This window comes from Amphibalanus amphitrite, unplaced genomic scaffold (genome assembly GCF_019059575.1).
Source record: "Amphibalanus amphitrite isolate SeventyFive unplaced genomic scaffold, NRLGWU_Aamphi_draft 000392F_arrow, whole genome shotgun sequence".
Lineage (NCBI taxonomy): Eukaryota > Metazoa > Arthropoda > Thecostraca > Balanomorpha > Balanidae > Amphibalanus > Amphibalanus amphitrite.
In genome coordinates this window covers 49,670-67,460 of record NW_024881886.1, presented here as the reverse complement: position 1 = coordinate 67,460, position 17,791 = coordinate 49,670, and the positions used below count along the sequence as shown (strand labels likewise).

The 17,791-nt window shown below is 56.7% G+C and overlaps 1 protein-coding gene across 1 annotated transcript in view; it reads right to left on the bottom strand.

The window, feature by feature from the left end:
- The window catches only part of LOC122390341 (max dimerization protein 1-like), a 37,188-nt gene that overhangs the window by 1,191 nt on the left and 18,206 nt on the right, over nucleotides 1-17,791 (bottom strand). Inside the window, exons 4-6 of the mRNA XM_043383176.1 lie at nucleotides 15,392-15,506; nucleotides 4,567-4,786; nucleotides 550-683 (exon numbers count right to left, since the gene is read on the bottom strand). Of these exons, the coding sequence (XP_043239111.1) occupies nucleotides 550-683; nucleotides 4,567-4,786; nucleotides 15,392-15,506 (469 nt within the window). The remainder of the gene's footprint in view (nucleotides 1-549; nucleotides 684-4,566; nucleotides 4,787-15,391; nucleotides 15,507-17,791) is intronic.

Below are 17,791 nucleotides of genomic sequence, written 5' to 3'. Positions count from 1 at the left end.
ACATGGGCCATCATTTTGTGCCCATATGGCCGCCTTCCGTCGAGCGGTCCGACCAGCGGTGCGTGTATGATATCCAGGTCGCTGTCCGTACCGCCGCTGCGCCATTACCCCCAACTGGGTCGGCGCAACGCACAGGGCCGCGCCGTTCGCGTGCGCACTGGACAGGCGGCCGACCTCGACACTCACCGAACCGGACCGAATCGAGCCGATTTTGCAGCTCCCCAGAGGCCAATTTGCCAGATGGGCTATCGATTTTACTTCCAAATCGCTCATTGTTTAATGCAGCGGTCACTTCGAAACTTTTGCAAACGGCACGGTAACCAGTAAAGAAAGTGTGGGTCATGACAGCTTCCCCGAGCTATCGCTGCCAAATCACACCTTGCAAGTCTGCTTTACAGCTTGGTCCTCACCATAAACATTCAATTTTCCTCCTTATTGTACAGCACCAACCCCTCCCCTATCCCTGCCCCCCTCCCCCTCCCCAGTAGTACGTCCCTGTTCCTCCCTTTCAGTACCCAGTAGAACCTCGCACGTGTCGCCAATACTTACCTAGGCCTGGGTGGGCTCACAATTAGCCTGGACGTGCATGCCACCGATGCCGAGAAAGTCAAGCGTGTTGAAAGCAATCCTCGTGGCGTCGACGCCACTCGCCGCCACGGCGCCGTTTGCGCTCTCACAGCCGTCTGAAAAACAAAACAGAATTACAGTCAGGGTGACGTCATCAGTGTAAGTCGTGACGTCACGAATACACACAAACCACGGAATACATGGATAACAAGTAGACGGGTAGTGATGTAGGCGGGGCCGGGCCTGGGGTAGGACAGGGTGGTGTGAACTAGCCGCAGGTACAGCCGGCGGGAACTCCGGCCGACATGCAACAATGCCGCCAATTACGCTCATAAAGGCTCCGTTATGCATGGTACTGAGCGTGCAGCCGGCCGGCCGCTTGGCGACAAGGGGTGAAGAACCTGGCTGGGGAAAACGCGCGGGCGAGCGGTACAATGCACCCGCCGCGCGCTGCGACAAAGGCATTCCTCCGGGTGACCTGCGGACGGACTGTGCGAGCGAATAGGGCGGAGCACAGGGCACACGGGATACATAGGCACAGGTCGGGACATCAGGCACACAGCACCGAGCATTGGCACAGGCCTGAGTCAGTGCCGTGCACGAAACGGACACATTTCAACACAGAACTGCACGGTCAGCCACACCATTACGTCAGCTGCACGAAATGTGGAGATCATGCACAATAACACAACGCGGCACACCCAGCTGTAACTTACTTCATTTCCACGAATAATTAGCCCCACACAAAGGCGAGTCATTCATGACTGCCGCAGGTAACTACCCGTCCCTCACATTAATCACCTGAGCTCTGCCCCCATGCCACCACCGATGCGGGGCAGTGCCATGAGTGCCGCGGGCCGGCCTCTGGTCCCCGAGCGGGGGCTGTTTTAGTGGAGGTTCAGCGCACTGCGGCGACGCCCGCGGCCTCTGACAGCCGTTATGGATCCCGGGGCGGGGTCAGCCACGACCAGCAATCTCTCAAATCGCCCGGTCGTGATTACCCGGCCGCCACTATCCGGTGTCGCCACAAAAACGGTAACCGGCGGCGGACGGCGACCCGGCGCTCCCAGCCTTCGTGCGCGGGTGGTGTGGGTACCGGTACACACAGTCCCGCGGGTACCACTGTGCTCATGGTACATTTCGCCGCCCGCCGCACACTCGTCCGTCAACATACGACATGCATCCACGCGTGACTGCGTTACGTAACCTCGTTTTTTTCCAGCGCCACATGTCGCCCGGTTTTGTTTTTCTTCCCTGCTCACCCATGTAGACTTTGACCTTTCATGCACCGCGGTGGGCCGGCCGAGTGACTCTGCCCGCTCAGTCCACCGTAACCGCTGCGGTGGGGCCGAAACTCCGCCGCGTACACACACTCTGCATAACCGGTCGAGCGGGCCTTACGTCCGCGAGCAACCGGCCGCGGTCACCAACCCTCCCGGCTGAATCAGCACTGCACGCCCGACGTCCCGGGCTGCGCGGCCGTCCGGTCCGCCATGCGCAGTGCGCAGCGGAGGAGTTTTACCTTTCTCCGACAGCGGTCTGGCTCTAAGGCATATCAATCTAACGACGCCCGGCGCTCGCGGGAAGCGTCCCCGTTCTTCCCACCCAGCCGGAGCGCTGTGAACGTCCGAGACCACGTGACCGGTGTCGTTCACCGTGGGGCTGGGCGGCACCGCGACACGTGACTGGCGCGCACGTTTCTCACTCGGCGCCGCGCCCTCGGCCGCTGCGCCCCGCGGCGAGGTGGCTGCCCGCCGCTCCGCCCGTCCTGCTCCATCCCACACAGAGTTTTCCGCGGCCGCCTCCCCGTCCTCCCGTGTATCGAATCCCACCCGTCCCGAGCTATACCCGTGGCGGCACGTGCCAGGACGGGTAGAGCGATGGCACGTGCCGGCCGCGAGATACACATCAGGTGACACGACAGGACACGCTGTCACGCGCACGCGGCGAGGACAGCCGCCGCCGGCTGAGCCCGGTGAAGGGACGAATAGAACGGGTAGACCATATACGGCACTGAAAGGACGGGTGGGCGGGCGGCAGCAGGATGAATTGTGGATGTGGTGGTTAATTTACAGAGTGAGAGTGCGGCAGTCTTTACAGTCGCGTTAACCCACTTTCAATTAGGACCAAAATAGTAGAAACTAAAATGAGCTTCCCGACCGTCCTCATTCAAAAACAAAGTCAGCAGAAGACGCCGACGCCCCCAGTGCGCCCCTCGTTCATGTCTCTCAAACTGCGCAGTTCGTGCACCATTTGTCGTTGGCAGGCGGGCCATGCACAGTCGGCGGTCGGCGGCCCGGGCCGGCGGCGGCAGAGGCGGCGGACGACCGTTAGAGCCGCCGGCACCGGCCGTGGCGTAGTACGCTGAGGCTCCGTCGGGTGCACGTCATGCCGTCCGATCGAGCCAGTTGAGCGGATCATCGCAGCCGAGTCGCGCGGTCGAGAGAGCAGAGCGCAGCGGGCTGAGATGAGAGCATGGTGACAGGGCAAAGAGCAGGGATGTGGATGGTCCGTCAGGTTGTGAGGCTTACTGCCAGGCTTAGGAACTTGCTCATGCCTTGCTTGTGCCTAATTGCTGGTGTCGACATTTTTGACACGATTAGAATGAGGCTTCGGGGTACTTCAGCTAATTCTCCACTTCAAACCACCCTTGTGGCGCAGTTGGCAAGTGCGTTCACGTTTGGTGTGGGAGGTCCTTGGATCAAAGCTGACCTCTGGCAGCGTTTTCCTCGGCCGGCTCCTACCCAGGAGATGGCAGTAACTGGGGAGTGTTCGCTCGGTCGTGGGGATTACCGCTGTGCCAGCCAGCGCCCCCGGCCGCAGGTACACGGGCCTGATCCGCCTTTAAACAGATCCTTCGGTCCGGTGACATGTCCCGAGGGCACGGCCTCGCTTCATGTCCCGGAGCAGCCCTCTGACCTGCCGGGCCCGAGAAATCGGGATAGCCCCAGCGTGCGCACCAGTGCGGTGCCACCTGGGGTGCGTGACAGGAAGCGTGCGGTCAAGGCTGTCCCGCGTAGCGGGTGCCGAAAACGCTTCGTACCACTGCCGTGTATATAGTGTCCTAACCCAGTATGAATGTGTGCTACTAACGACAAAAGCCCGGGTCGGGCAACAAAAATATTAAAAAAAAAATTCTCCACTTCAATTTGCCTCAGTGACGATTTAGAAAGGACATATGATGCAACTGACCAAATTAACTCCACCCTCAAACCCCTTCACTAGCCCTGTCACCACCACCGTAACCGTCACCACTGTCATCACAACTCCCACCGGCCTCAGCACCAGTCACCGCCAGTGGCCGCGGAAAATACGACGGCGCCGCGGCGCGGAGACCCGTCCACCCGTCTGCCACGCGTCCCGGCGCTGTCGTGCCATCAGTCAGCTGGTTACGTCACCGCTCCACAGCCTGGTGTATGTACTCGTGACGACAAGGCGGTCGCGACGCGGGTCCGGTATGCATCAGTGCACCGCGCATCCCGTTAGCTGGAGGCACAACCGTCGGCCGTTTCGTCCGCGTGGCACAGAGAGGCCCCACGGTGACTGAGCTGCGGTTTAGAGTACACATGCGGTCGGCAGGCTGCCCGGGGGCGTCTGACAGATCAGCAGGTGTTCCCCACGCCGGTTCCGCACTAGCAGAGCTGCTCCAGTGGTGCTTCTCGTCCGGGTTTGACTCCGGTGATGGACGGGTTTCCAACAGCCGCGCACGCGTCTCGTGGGTTCAACCATCCTCGGTTTGATTGATCGACTGAAGGAATCAAACAAGCTATAACTGAGCGTATCGACCGCCTCGCCCGGGTCCCGTCCCGACCCTAATCCTTCCCTGACCCGCACGGCTCCAGACTGGCGCGTGCAGCACCGCCTCAACTGCCGCTGGAGGCGGCCATCGCGGAGACCCCCGACCTGTGGCCAGCTCTCACCACATAACTGTCCCCGAATTCACGCTCCGCCCTCCGCTCCGACACCTCTCACCACGACTCCACCCTCCCCGAGTCTCACCTGAGTCGGGCGAGTCGGCCGACTCGGATAACTCGGAGGCCGAGTAGCCGGAAGACGATAGACTGTTGGACGAGGCGGCTCGCGGCTTGGCCGCCGTGACCGCTGCCAGCTCGGCGCGCCGCCGCCGGTCCAGCGCCTCCAGCTGGCTGGTCAGGTACCGCTGCTGCCGCCGCAGCTGCTGCTTGTAGCGATGGTTCATCCGGTCCTTGTCCTCCAACGACTGCAGAGAGGAGAGGGGAGAAGTCAGCGCCACAGTGCGCCGGCTGGACATGACAGAACGCTGACAGGGCCGGATCAAAGCGGCATCTGGGGAGCATGGTCTGCACGTGTGGAATGGCGTAAGGGTGGGCTTAGCAGCTCTGCCAAGATTGGGACATAAAACGTACGAGGTAAACCAGAAGTGGCAGCGCGTTTCTCAGGCACTCTGCATAGAGTGGAGTGGCGCAAGGGATTAGTTCGATTTGTGTGTCGAAATTAGACAGGGTTTACAGACAAAGCATGTCAGAATAATAAGCAGCAGCAGCTTTCATAGGCAATAGCGAATAGAACAGCGGGGCCATGAATCTTCATGGACGATGCTCATCACAACCTTATCAGAGCGATCAAATTGATTACACATCATCACACTCCATCATCTCACTGGGTCGGCTACCGTGCACAGAGTTCGATCACGTCCAGCAGGACCCTCCCTCACGGGGCCTCTGACCACCAGCCGGCGCTCGCTCGCAGGGGTCGCCGACATCGGGCGGTGGTGGGTCGACCTCACGTGCCGCCGCACACCGCAGCTGCACGCCAGTTCAGCCCCGCTCAGCCCGAGCCGGCCGTGCCGCAGTCATGCTGATTACTTCCTCAGAACCGAGCAGCCGGCCGCCCGCGACACTCCAGCCGTTACAGGTCACAGACAGGCAACCGTTTCATGAGCGGGCGTTTTAGACGGTATAGGTCGTTGCTCGTGAGACGAGGAATGGAGAAAGACCAGACTCGGGACACGACGAGGCATGACTACAGATCGAGGAACAAAACTGGTTACACATCCTGGTACACAAGCAGCTTCAGACTAACGGGTTGATAGCGAGCAGCGCGACGGGTCTCAAACCGGCCCCAACCAGATTTTACGACAGACTTGTCATTCCAGCAGACTATCAGACTATCCAACCACCCAATAGTCTGCGCTCAGACTCAGTCCGAGCTGCTGCCGCCGGGGCCGGAGCCGGGGCAGCCCCTGGAATGCTGCCCCCAGATAGCGAGGCACCGGACCAGTTCATCACCGCGCGGCCGGTGTTTATAAACACTGGACAAGTTCGTTAATCTCGCCTGGGCGCGGTAGTCAGAAGGACGACTCCGTCCCCGCATAGAGCTCGGATAGAAATGCTAATGCGACTGCAGGGTGATTACTTTGGGGTGTCGGCTGCGGGAACTGATACGGCCCGACGCAAACACTTGGCTCTGTGTGGGTTTAATTAGGAAGTTTGGAGAAATAATCAGCCTGTATGCGGCTTTGAGCAAACTATGCATGACAATAAGGCATGGTGCGTATCCCATATGATAATACATATGTGTTCAGAGTTTAATAACACATGAAACAAACTGAAAAAACACCAAAGGTTCAGTAAAGTAAAGACAACATCTACAAAAAAAAAAACTAAATATAGTGAGACATTGTGCAGCCAATCTGCTCAAAATAGGTCGGAGCTGAAAGGCACCATGGCTCCCGACTCGGCACGCACCATCTCAACAACACCCAGCCTCTCCTCTCCCCTCCCCCGCCCAATCAGCATTCGTCTTCATCGCAGCCCAGCAGGCTGTCTCGCTCCCCGCTCGAGTCCATGCCAGTGCGCCGGCCCGACGGCAGCGCGCCCGGTCAAATTGGGGTCGCCGGTGCACGGGTCAATCGCCACACATCGGCCTGGTAGTCGGCCGAGACGGGATGGAAAACGCCCGGCCCCGGGCCGCGGCACGGCCACTGCATGACAATGGGGAGCAAAGGGCACGCGGCGAGGCTGCCCGCCGGCGGCGCGCTGGGCTGCAATGGACCGCCAACTGTGCCCCACGCTGTGTTCCGGCGCCTCTGAGCGTCCCAGGGCCTCCGAGCAAGACGTTTAGAGCGTCTGCGAGCCACTCAAAGCGTCTCCAGGGTGTCTTTGGAACGCTCGAGGCGCTTTCAAGGCGTGCAAGCGAGACCATCACCAAGCGTCTCCCAATCCTTGGGTAACATGTCACAACTAGTGTTCTCAATCGGAACTTGAATCTTCGGAATTCCGATTTTGTCCAATGTCCAATTCGGAATTCGGTTGGACAATGGCAGCAGGCTTTGGACAGCTTTGGACAATCGCTTGCTACACCTCAACATTTTAAAAAAAAGTTGTCGTTTTTAACATTAATTGGCTATTAGAAAGCTCAGCTTTCGATATGATTAACACTTTTGAGCTTGTAACGGTATGTACATGAAAAGCAAATTAAATAACAGTGTTGAGTGTAAACTATTGCGTAGGTGTCGGACATCTTTGGACAAATGGCTGGCTTGGACATTTTTTGGACGGACAATCAACGTAAGCATTGGACATTGGACGGACTTTGGATATACGTTTTCTGAAATTGACACCACTGGTCACAACGTCCAATGCGTCCCCAAACAGGACGCTATAACCGGTATCCACTGCGCAACATGCAACATATTCTGGTGGCTGCAGTTGCACCGTAGCCGATCTGTCAGGCGACAGGTGCCCGATCGAGATGCTAAGCAGGGTACTCGCGCCGAGACACCCCGGTAGCATTCAAGGAGGGTTATGCAACGAGGCGCTGCAGCGATTCTAGGACCTGATAGCTAAAAAAAAAAAAACGAGCTGCGCTGGTCAACAATGCTGACACAGGCTATACTGACCCAGTCCCAGTTCAGAGCTTCTGTTGGCCCCAATTTAAGCCTGGCTTTGATCAGTCTACTACCACTTAACGGAAGCTTCGGCTCTCTCTCTCTCTCTCTCTCTCTCTCTCTTCTGATCTTCCATCCATCCCTCTCCTGCAGTTCTCTCCGCAGTCGGGCCGCGTTCTGTCCGTATCGAGCGGGGGCCCCAGGGACGCCCGCCACGCCTGCCACTTCCCTGCCGATCGACTCACCACGGCCGGCGGCCATCGGATAGCCCCGTCCGTTCGGCGGAAAAGCCCCCGAGGGACCGACCGTGCCACTCCCCGGCGTCCGACACAGTTCGACAGGAGCCGAATAGACGGCCGGTTAGCAATGTTGACCGTCGGATCAGTAGCCGTCGGTGCCGTCGCTGCCGTCGGAACCGCCGCCAGCGTTATTGCTCCCGCCGCCGCAGACAACAAAGGACACTGCTCTGCGGCGCCGTCGGCATGACGTTATTTACGGCCAACTCAGTGTTTGCCGAAGGATCGATGTGTCCTATGCCGGTGCGGGGACAGAAGACCCCTCGGTCGGACCGGGGAGAGCCTCCTCTAACCGTCCCCGTCGCCATTCCGCACCAGCTGAGCCCCAATTTCCCCGTATTCGCCGATTTCCCGTATTGCTCATTCGGGCTCTGTCAATCTGATCGGGTACTGGCTGTCCCCTCCCCCTAGGGTGGGGGACAGCGGGGACAGGAAATGGGGAGCGCCCGACGGGAGGCGAACGACACGGGTCAGCCTGTCCAGCCGGGACAATAGACGTCACCAGACTTGTGCCGTGACCAAAAATCAAGATCCAGGATCCTCAAGGTCCCACGGCAAATTCAATTTCTAGAATCCAAGGTTTCCAAGGTCCCACGGCAAATTCAATTTCTAGAATCCAAGGTTTCCAAGGTCCCACGGCAAATTCAATTTCTAGAATCCAAGGTTTCCAAGGTCCCACGGCAAATTCAATTTCTAGAATCAAGGTTTCCAAGGTCCCACGGCAAATTCAATTTCTAGAATCCAAGGTTTCCAAGGTCCCACGGCAAATATACATTGCAGGATCCACAGTCCCCAAGGTCCCACGACAAGAATGCATTGCAGGATCCACAGTCCCTAGGGTCCCACGACAAGCGTGAATTTCAGGATCCACAGTCCCCAAGGTCCCATGATAAGTATACACTTCAGAGTTCAGGGTCCACAGTCCTCAAGGTCCCACGGCAAGAATACATCTCAGGATCCAAAGTATTCAGCGTCCCACAACAAGAACTTAAACTAACATTCTGATGAGCAGGCTTACTTCTAAATATTCTGCCAACAGATGCCCAGCAACATTGAAAGGGGCAGAACCTATGCAAACCTGTGGTGGTTTTATCATTTACCAACATACTACATAGGTAGGGGGAGCTTCAACACAAGTCAAAGTTAAAGATGAATCATGATATCAATCTCTCCTTCTTTAGCCGGACAAATTCATAAAAATATAACGGGTGTCAAGTTCAAAATGGGACAAACGCAAAATTAAGGTAGACACTGTGTATTATAAGATATTTTAACGAAACTTTCACCACATACACCTTGTTCTGTCGCCAGTCCACTGGTACTAGTGAATCTGAACCAGGGGTCCATGCCTGTCTGCCAGACGCACGTGCTCTCCCGCTATCTTCATCATCGATCGCGGCACCTCCGGGACAATTTTCTTGATGCTGCTCAGGATTCTGGCACGCAGCTGCTGATCAGATGACGCTGTCCAGCCACCGCGGTAGACTTCTTGTTTAAGTATGCCCAAGAAGTCCTCAATTGGTCCCAGCTGCGGGACATTCGGCGGGTTTTCCTCGCGGATTAAATACCAGGTATGCCAGCTTCCTCCAGAAACTGGCACGTGGCACGTGCATAATGAGCTGAAGCCAAGTCTGGCCAAAATGCCTATCCACCCTTTCGGTAGCTGGCCTCGATGAACGGTTTGAGGTTGCTGTTCAGGCACTTTGTGATGTAGACATGGGCGCTAACATTTGTTGAACTGGGGCCAATTGTTGGTTTTGGTACTCCCTTGGGTGATATGGCTATCCACACAAGAAGCGTACGTGGGAACTTCCTTATCGGACGGTACGTCACATTCGAAGGTGTGTCTCCACCAGGCCCAGCGTAAAAACCACGGTTTTGTGGCATTTCTGAGCCAGTGTAGGTGAAGTAGCTTTCATCGTCCATGATGACATCTTGCTCTCGAGTGGCACTCCAGTTTTCCCCGGCAGGGGTCGCAGGCGGCCCTTTTGAGATTGTTCTCGCTGAGCAGATACCTGAGGAGCTTTCTGGCGCATCCTATATCTTACCCCTTCCTCTCTGAGAATTTGTCTCACTCTGCCATGCGTTATGCCAAAGCTGCGGCCTAAGAGACGAAGTGAGACGCCGACTTTGCCGTCTGCCATGCGAACAAGGTCTTGGCGACTCTTTGCGGACATTTTGGGAGCAGGCCTGCCATTCTGAGCTCGTCTTATGTGTCCTTTGTCTAGGAATGTATTGATAACGCGATATATCAGTCGATCGTGGAATACCAAGCGATTTAACGTGGCGGAAAACCTGAGCCTTAGTCAAGTTCGAGTTTTGTCAACTACTCTCGCGACAGTGTCTCTTGCGGCTTGCTTGCTCAAAGGCTCCATGACGACTGACCTCAATACGTAGCCACAATATTTTAACATCATGCTCGTGCAATTCACGTATGGACATTCTGTCCAAATTTCAGGTGAATATCTAAAGGGAGGTTGAAAATAGAGCGATTTCAATTTTGTCTCATTTTGGACTTGACACCCGTTAGGTAGGTAATAGGTACCTTGCATTTTGTATTGTCATGTTCTTTCAAATCAATCTTACCTGATCATTAGAAATGTAGGATAGCACCTCACAGTTATTGAAGACAGAAATCCAAGCATTCTTTCAGGCAAGATAAAAAACCAGAAATAAAACCTACAGGCTTCAAAAAAATGGAAAATTGAATTGGATAGGTATATGCTTTCGATTTTCTGCACATTCAGTTACATAATACCTAGAGCTCTGTTCGCACCCCGTTTATTTATCAGCAGGCTGCGACCATGCTGCTAACTTCTTGGCTCCTCATTGGTCGAATTCAAGTGGTCTATTCGTTAGACCAATAAGAGGCCAAGCCGCGCCAACAATAACCGACAGCACGCTGATATAAAAACAGCGACCGAGCAGGGCCCTGGATAAAAACTCAAATATGTTCTAAGTCTTGTTTGCGCGAGCGCTCACAGAAAAAACTGATCGATTAAGCCAATAGAATTAGAGTATCAGCGAGCGCAAACCTTACTTACTGTTCATTCACATTAGCTTGAAGGCTCTGACTGAACAAAATTCCATCTGACAAGTTTTTCGTCAGACGGTTCTTCGTCGGCAGATTTTCGTCTGACTTTTTCGTCTTGCATTTATTCGTCTGTACGAATTGATTTGGTGCATTTTTCGTCGGAGTGTTTTACTGTCCGGCATTTTTTTCGTCTGGACGAGGCGGAAAATGTCCTTACGAAAAAATGCGCGGACTTAAAAACGCACAGGCGAAAAATGCATAGACGAAAGTCTGCAGACGAAAATCTGCAGACGAAAAATTGTCCGACGAAAACCTGCTAAACGGAAAAGTTGAACTGTCATGGAATCATTGCTTATATTGGATGCTCATTGCGCAATGGTGATTTGATGACTTGCAAATCGAATAAGTTTGACACTTGCTTGGTCAGTGCGTCAGGGTAGCTTCCAAGTAGCTTCAAGCCCGGCATATCACAACCCAGAAAACAAGGCCCAGAAAATATGTGAGGTGAGATTAGAAGAAGAAAAAACTTTCCAAACCACCACTGACCACTGTTTGACAGTTTCATAATCCATAACATTGATAATGTAAAAAGCTACCAGGTCTCTTGTTCCAGTTCTGCCTCACAGCCATGACAATGATTTGGCTCTGTATATGTCTACACAGTCTGGTTCATTTTCTCTTCATGTACCTATCTATCTTAGCCCCTTGCAGCTGGTCGCTCAGTGGCTCAACCATAGATATTTATTGAAGTGTTTACAGACAAAACCTAGTGCAGGGTCCTTAGTGGCCATGTGCAACATAAACCTCATGGTCCAGCTTCCAGGATTCTTGAGGTCCCTCAAGAATATGATGGTATAGATCCAGACCCTTCTCCTTAGATCCCATGACAAATAATAAAACTGGGACTGAAGGTCTGCATTCTGCAGGGTCTTCCACTTCCAGCATATCAAAATTTTGAGGTCCTGACCCCCTGGGTTTCCATGGTTTCAGGGTTTCCATGGTTTCACGGCATATGAAATGTTGAGGTCCTGGGTTTCTATAAGGTCTCATGTTGATGTCACATGAAATGTTGATGTCCTGGGATTCCAAGGTCTCGCGGCATATGCAAATGTTGAGGTCCTGGGATTCCAAGGTCTTGCGACATATGCAAATGTTGAGGTCCTGGGATTCCAAGGTCTCGCGGCATATACAAATGTTGAGGTCCTGGGATTCCAAGGTCTCGCGACATATGCAAATGTTAAGGTCCTGGGATTCCAAGGTCTTGCGGCACATGGATGTTTTAAGGTCCTGGGTTTCCAAGGTCTCACGACAAAAATGACAATGCAAGGTCCAGGATCCATCAAGGTCCCAGACCTTGGACTCTGCGAACCCTGGATCTCGGACCTTTTTGGGACCTTGGCACAAGTCTGGACGTCACAGAGTTCACTCAAGAGGCCGGCGGGGTAGCACAATGCGACCGAGTTTCGGTAGCCGCTCGCCTCTGTGTTGAAAAGAGCAGACGTGTGTCGGTGAGGAAGAGTGGCGATTAGCCCGCGAGGGGTGCGAGGAGGGTGCGCAAGGGGTGCGTGATGGACACTCAGCGGGTGTGCGATGGGTGCTCAGTGGGTACACGGTGGGTGCCTGATGGGTGAATGGTGGGTACGTGATGGGTGCGCGAGTGTTTCGGTCATGCTATCTGCTCTCCCGCAGGTCGTGTCATCATCCGCAGACAGTTTCCGTCTCTCCGAGTTCGACAGCAGCCCGACAGTGCCAACACCCACACCGCAGTCCGCGGGAGAGAGAGAGAGGGAGAAAGGAGAGAGAGAGAGAGAGAGAGAGAGAGAGAGAGAGAGAGAGAGAGGGAGAGGGAGAGGGAGAGGGAGAGGGAGAGGGAGAGGGAGAGGGAGAGGGAGAGGGAGAGGGAGAGGGAGAGGGAGAGGGAGGGAGAGAGAGAGAGAGAGAGAGAGAGAGAGAGAGAGAGAGAGGGAGAGAGAGAGAAAGAGAGAAAGAGATGATTGCGTTTCCAGGCGCGCTAGCACTGCCAATGTGGCACACAAAAGCACCGGAGAACCCTTCAGAACCGCAGTGCAAACAGTCTGGCACCGATGAGCCTCGCAGACGGTCTGTCCGCCGACAGGCCATCAGCGGCAACGCCCTGGCCATTCGCGAACGGCGAGCCACAAACAGAGCTCACAGCACGCGCATTTCACGGCGCCGTCTCTCACGCCGCGCAACTGGAGTCCGTTCCGCAGTCTATTGTCAGCACCGAGAGCTATCAGCGCGGCTGACACGGCACGCCCTGGAATCGGCCCGCCGCGGCACCCCCGAAAAGCCGGCCCGGATCAGACGACCGAGTCCGATTGGCGCCGCGAGCGGCACATACGAGTGTGGCCGCGAGTGCGAGCGACGCCCGCAATTTTCCCTTTGGTGAGCCAGCGCGGCATGAAATGACACAGTGATAGCGGTGGCCACGCCATCGATAGCGTTATCAAGATGGCAGCGAAAAGGCAGCGCGCTGCGGGACCGCGGCCAACCAGCCAGCCGTGAAATAATGACGGTTCGTTAAAATCTGTCACCGCCGTGCGGCCCGCGATGCCGACTCTGTGCGGAAAACTGCGCACTCGCGGAGCGCCAGAGCCGCGGTGGAGGGAAAGTGAGAGGCAGCCTGGCCTTGCTACGTCAAAACTCGACTCCACGGCCAACCAGCTGGAGCCAGTGGCGAACAATGACACAGCCCGCAGTGGATTATGCACGCCTGCCAAAACCAGCCTGTATTTACCAGAACCCTTCTATTGCAGTCACTGAGTCAACTCTCATAGGAAACGAAGTGTTCTGTGATACTTTTTGCGAATTTTAAGTGTCACAGCACTCCGCTGCCAGACAGCCGATGTTTTGACGCCAAACTTACTAGACCCATATTCAAGTAACTCCAAGCTAGAATCAACAAGCTCACAATCATTCCTACGGGTCACTACGCGCCCTCATTTCTGTGTCCTGACAGCTTTAAACCGAAACCACATTCATTCCAATATAACATCCCTAACGTAGCTAGAAGCACGTCCTCGCCATCATCACAAGAACAGTCTACGAAGCATCAGGCGGTCCAGACACGTACCCTGAGGCATATACCCTCCCCTAGCTCTCGTGCCCTCAGAGAGGAGACACGGCGGTTTCATCTCCCCGTCTGCAGCGTCCGACATGAGTTGCCTCTCCCCGGCAGCGCGGCGCCCGGGGCGTCGGCCGTCGCGCCACGCACCCCACCGCTCCCCACCATTAATCAGTGATCCTATTATCACCAGTCCGGCCCCGGTGCACGCTCTGATTTACACGGACCGGGAGACGCAGAGCGAACGGCCGCGGAGAGAGGCAGTCGGCACTTTTTGCCGCCGTGGCCGGCACAGACGCCGCCGCTGTCAGAGGTTCCGGCGGCCACCCGAACCCGCGTCTGCTCCGCTGAGTTTCCTCAATGTGCCAGTCGTCCTCTTTCAGCTACTAACACGAACCAAATGAAGCGCTATCCGTTTGGCAGCGAGCACATTTGGCAGACGCAAGGTACACGTTCTGAGAACGCAATTTCGTCTGGGACAGGCATGACCAAAACGACGAAAAATATCCGCAAAAATTAGCGGCACTTGAACTGGCAGCCAGGAGGGACACGACCTAGTGCTTACCGCATCCCGGAGTCGGGAGACTGTCGCGCGCGGGGGTCGGATGACGCCCAGTGACAAATGGTTCGCCCGATGTCACAGTCATGCTATGAGCAACACCCTCGGCCAAAACTGTCATTCCCGCCGCCGGCGTCCCGGTGTATGTAATGAGCCGATACAAACAGCCAGAGCGGGCAGAGAACGGTGGCGGCGGCGGCAGTGGCGGCGGTGGCGGCGGCATGATCACGTGCTCGCAGCGTGATGGCGACAGCGTCACGCGGCTCCAGCAGCGCCGCGCATGGGCCTGCCGACCGGCCGCGGTTGCCGAGCGAGCTAACGCATCGAGCGGCGGCGGCGGCAGAGGAATCGGTGCCGGCGTCGACAGGAATCAGACCGAGAAGACTATCATCATCGGTCGGGCGGAGGAGAGGACGCGACGATAGAGCGCTGAGAGGAGCAAGGAGAGCAACGAGAGGAGAGAGCGGAGCCAGGGCGGAGCGAGGGGCGGAGCGGCGCAGCAGACTAGCACAGGGAACAAAGGAGATGTCATCTGATGGCTGTCGATCAGAACAGACGAGCCGCTGACGACCCCAGTGACGAGCGCATGGGAGGCCAATGAGACCCACAGGAACCATATATCAGACGCTGAAAGCCATCCTTTGTCCAGGCTCATTTGTGAGAGAGACTGTATGGATGTCGGCCCATCCATACCCGCAGACCTATCTTTTCGTCTGAGTGGCATATTCTCTTATCAAGCTATCCCTCATATCCTACAAAACAATCCCATCCCTTCTTTCACCAGACCACGCCTATCGCTAGACCAGTCCCTTTCCATCTCTCCAATATATCCCGCCTCCTACCGCAGCCCAGTCTGCCCGCCTTTGACCGCCCGACCCGCCGCCTTTGACCGCCCGCCCCACCCCCTTTGACCGCCCGCCCCGACCCGCCCCCTTTGACCGCCCGCCCGCCCCCTGACCTCCCTGGTCGCCCTCACACTGACCCGGATGTAGTCCCTGGCCCTGGTGAGCAGGCCAAGGGTAGTGTGTCGGCTGGCGTCCGGGCCGGGGGGCACCTGGTCACGCAGTCGCTCCAGGCACACTCGGAGGTGCGCTCGCCTGAGAACACAGAGAAAATACATCTGTCAGCATACTGGACAAGGCAGACTATGTATAGAGCTAACGATGAAACAATGAAGAGCAGAGCAGTGGAGGAATTGTGTCGTGAAAGGGTTTACATAATGGAGATAGTTAGCTGGACGAGATGAGAGAAGAGGCCTGTGAGGAGCCTGACGGGGGTAACATGACACAGGGAGCGGTAAATGAGTAGGTACCGGCAACTTATCATGATCTAACGCTGCCACATAGAACAGGGCGCGGCGTTGCGTGACCGACGGCACGGTACCATATACAAAACACAGCCACCACTCACAGAAACTCGGCATTACAAGGCAGGGCACGAACGGGCCAACACCAGGACAGTATAAAACACCTTGCGGTACCAGTCGAACAGGCAACATAACATTCAGCCGCACGGCATAAAGCCATAACAAAACATGGTAGCGTGTGACCTTCACTGCATGGGACAGCTTAATAACACGGATAGCATGAGCCCCACAACATGACAGCAGCACATGCATGTGCTCCTTGTCTTATGAATATCTTCAGTGCAACACCAACAGGGCAAAAACAGCGTAGCCTTGTCCGTCAGCGCCCCATGGTCAGTCATGTTTCACCCATGACCCAAGCTCGACTATCTACCGCTGCAAATGTCGGGAATCCACCGGACCAATGTCTGAGGCGCAATAGCCGGGACTTTGAGCGCCACGTCCAACTCATCAGGGACACTCCGATAATTCAGTGCAGGGGACGGCTTTGTATCTGTATCAGGGCCGATACCGAGCACTGAGCAGCGGGCGAGGGCGGGGGCGGGGGCGGGGGCGGCCGTGACCGCGGCCGTGGCGGCGGCGGCGGTACCACTTTCACCGGTCGGCCCGGCGCGCGGTCGGCCCGCTCAGCGCCATCACGAAGCTGGCGGCCGGCCAGCTGGGGCCGCCGAGGGAGCATCCCGTCCGGCCGAGATGACCGTCTGCCGACACACGACACTCTGGCGCACTCCGCAGACCCCCGGCCCTCCCGGGCGCGTGTCGGTGTATGCGTGTGACCGATCGATAATGATGCAGTCGCACCGCCCGCCGGGCGCGCCGCCGGCGGAGCACGGCCGCGGGGAGCCGCCGCGCCCGCCGTAACCACCACCCCGGCCGCTCGGCAGCGCACGCAGGGCGCGGCGCGTGCACTCCGCCGCCCACGCGAGAGGACGCGGAGCCGCCGCACGAGGCCGCAAGAACGTGGCGCCGCCGCGCTGCGCGACCCCAGCACGGCAATCAGTCGGGGCAGAGCGGCGGGCCGGCGGCGGCAAAAACAGCAGCGCCGGGTGCGCCGCTCAACGGCCATCGGTCGCGGCCGGGCCGACGACAGGCGCCGACGGACACCGACAAGGATCCGCCGACATACCGACACAGACACAAGGACACGTCGACAGAAACACAGACACAGATACACCTACACACCGACAGATCGTGGTGGTTTCGCCGGCGCGAGCACACACTGTAGCACACGGGAGTGGCGATGAATACAAATGCCCTACCAGTAGATAAAAACAACTCGCTCGAGCAGCAAACTACACAAACAAGTAGACGCCGACTATCTGTTCAACAGGCCCTAACTCACGGTTCCACTCCAAGGAATACCCGGCGCCCATTATTCCACGCGATCCGTGCAAGCCTGACATGCACAATCTCGGATGCATCAGCAGTTCGGCCGTGCGCCGCTCGGGCCGTGACCCGGTCCCGTTCCACCGTGGGATCAGTCATTATTGCGCTCGGCTGCGGCAGCCGGCAATCAGAGCGTATTCACCGGATCCCTATCGAAAACCCATTAACAGACCCTCTAATTGTCTTGGTAATGGATTACATGTGGAAATCGCCTCCGAACGGCACGACGACAGGTGAATTTATTCAGCCCATCGGCGTGTTTTTCGGCGTCGGAATGCCCGGTTGGAAAATAAGCTGCCGAGCCGAGCCACGTCGGCTGCGAGGCGGCGCAGGTGGAGCCATGGTGGTAACTCTCAGAGGTTGCGGAGAGGGGCGGCGGAGAGGAGGCTGCGACCAAGGCTGGCGCCAGGTCAGCCGGGTCGCCAGGTCGCCGGGGTCGTCAGGTAGGGCGGCGGCCGGTCCTCTGAAAATAACCGGGCCCGGCCGCAACGTACGAATCTGGCGGCGTTCGGCCGCCCGGGACGACCGCCGTCATATTATTAAGATCATCGGCCGGAAAACAACGCCCCCCTGATGGATGACGTGGCCGCTAACTAATAGCGGCCGGCTGTGATGGAGCGGTCGGCGGCG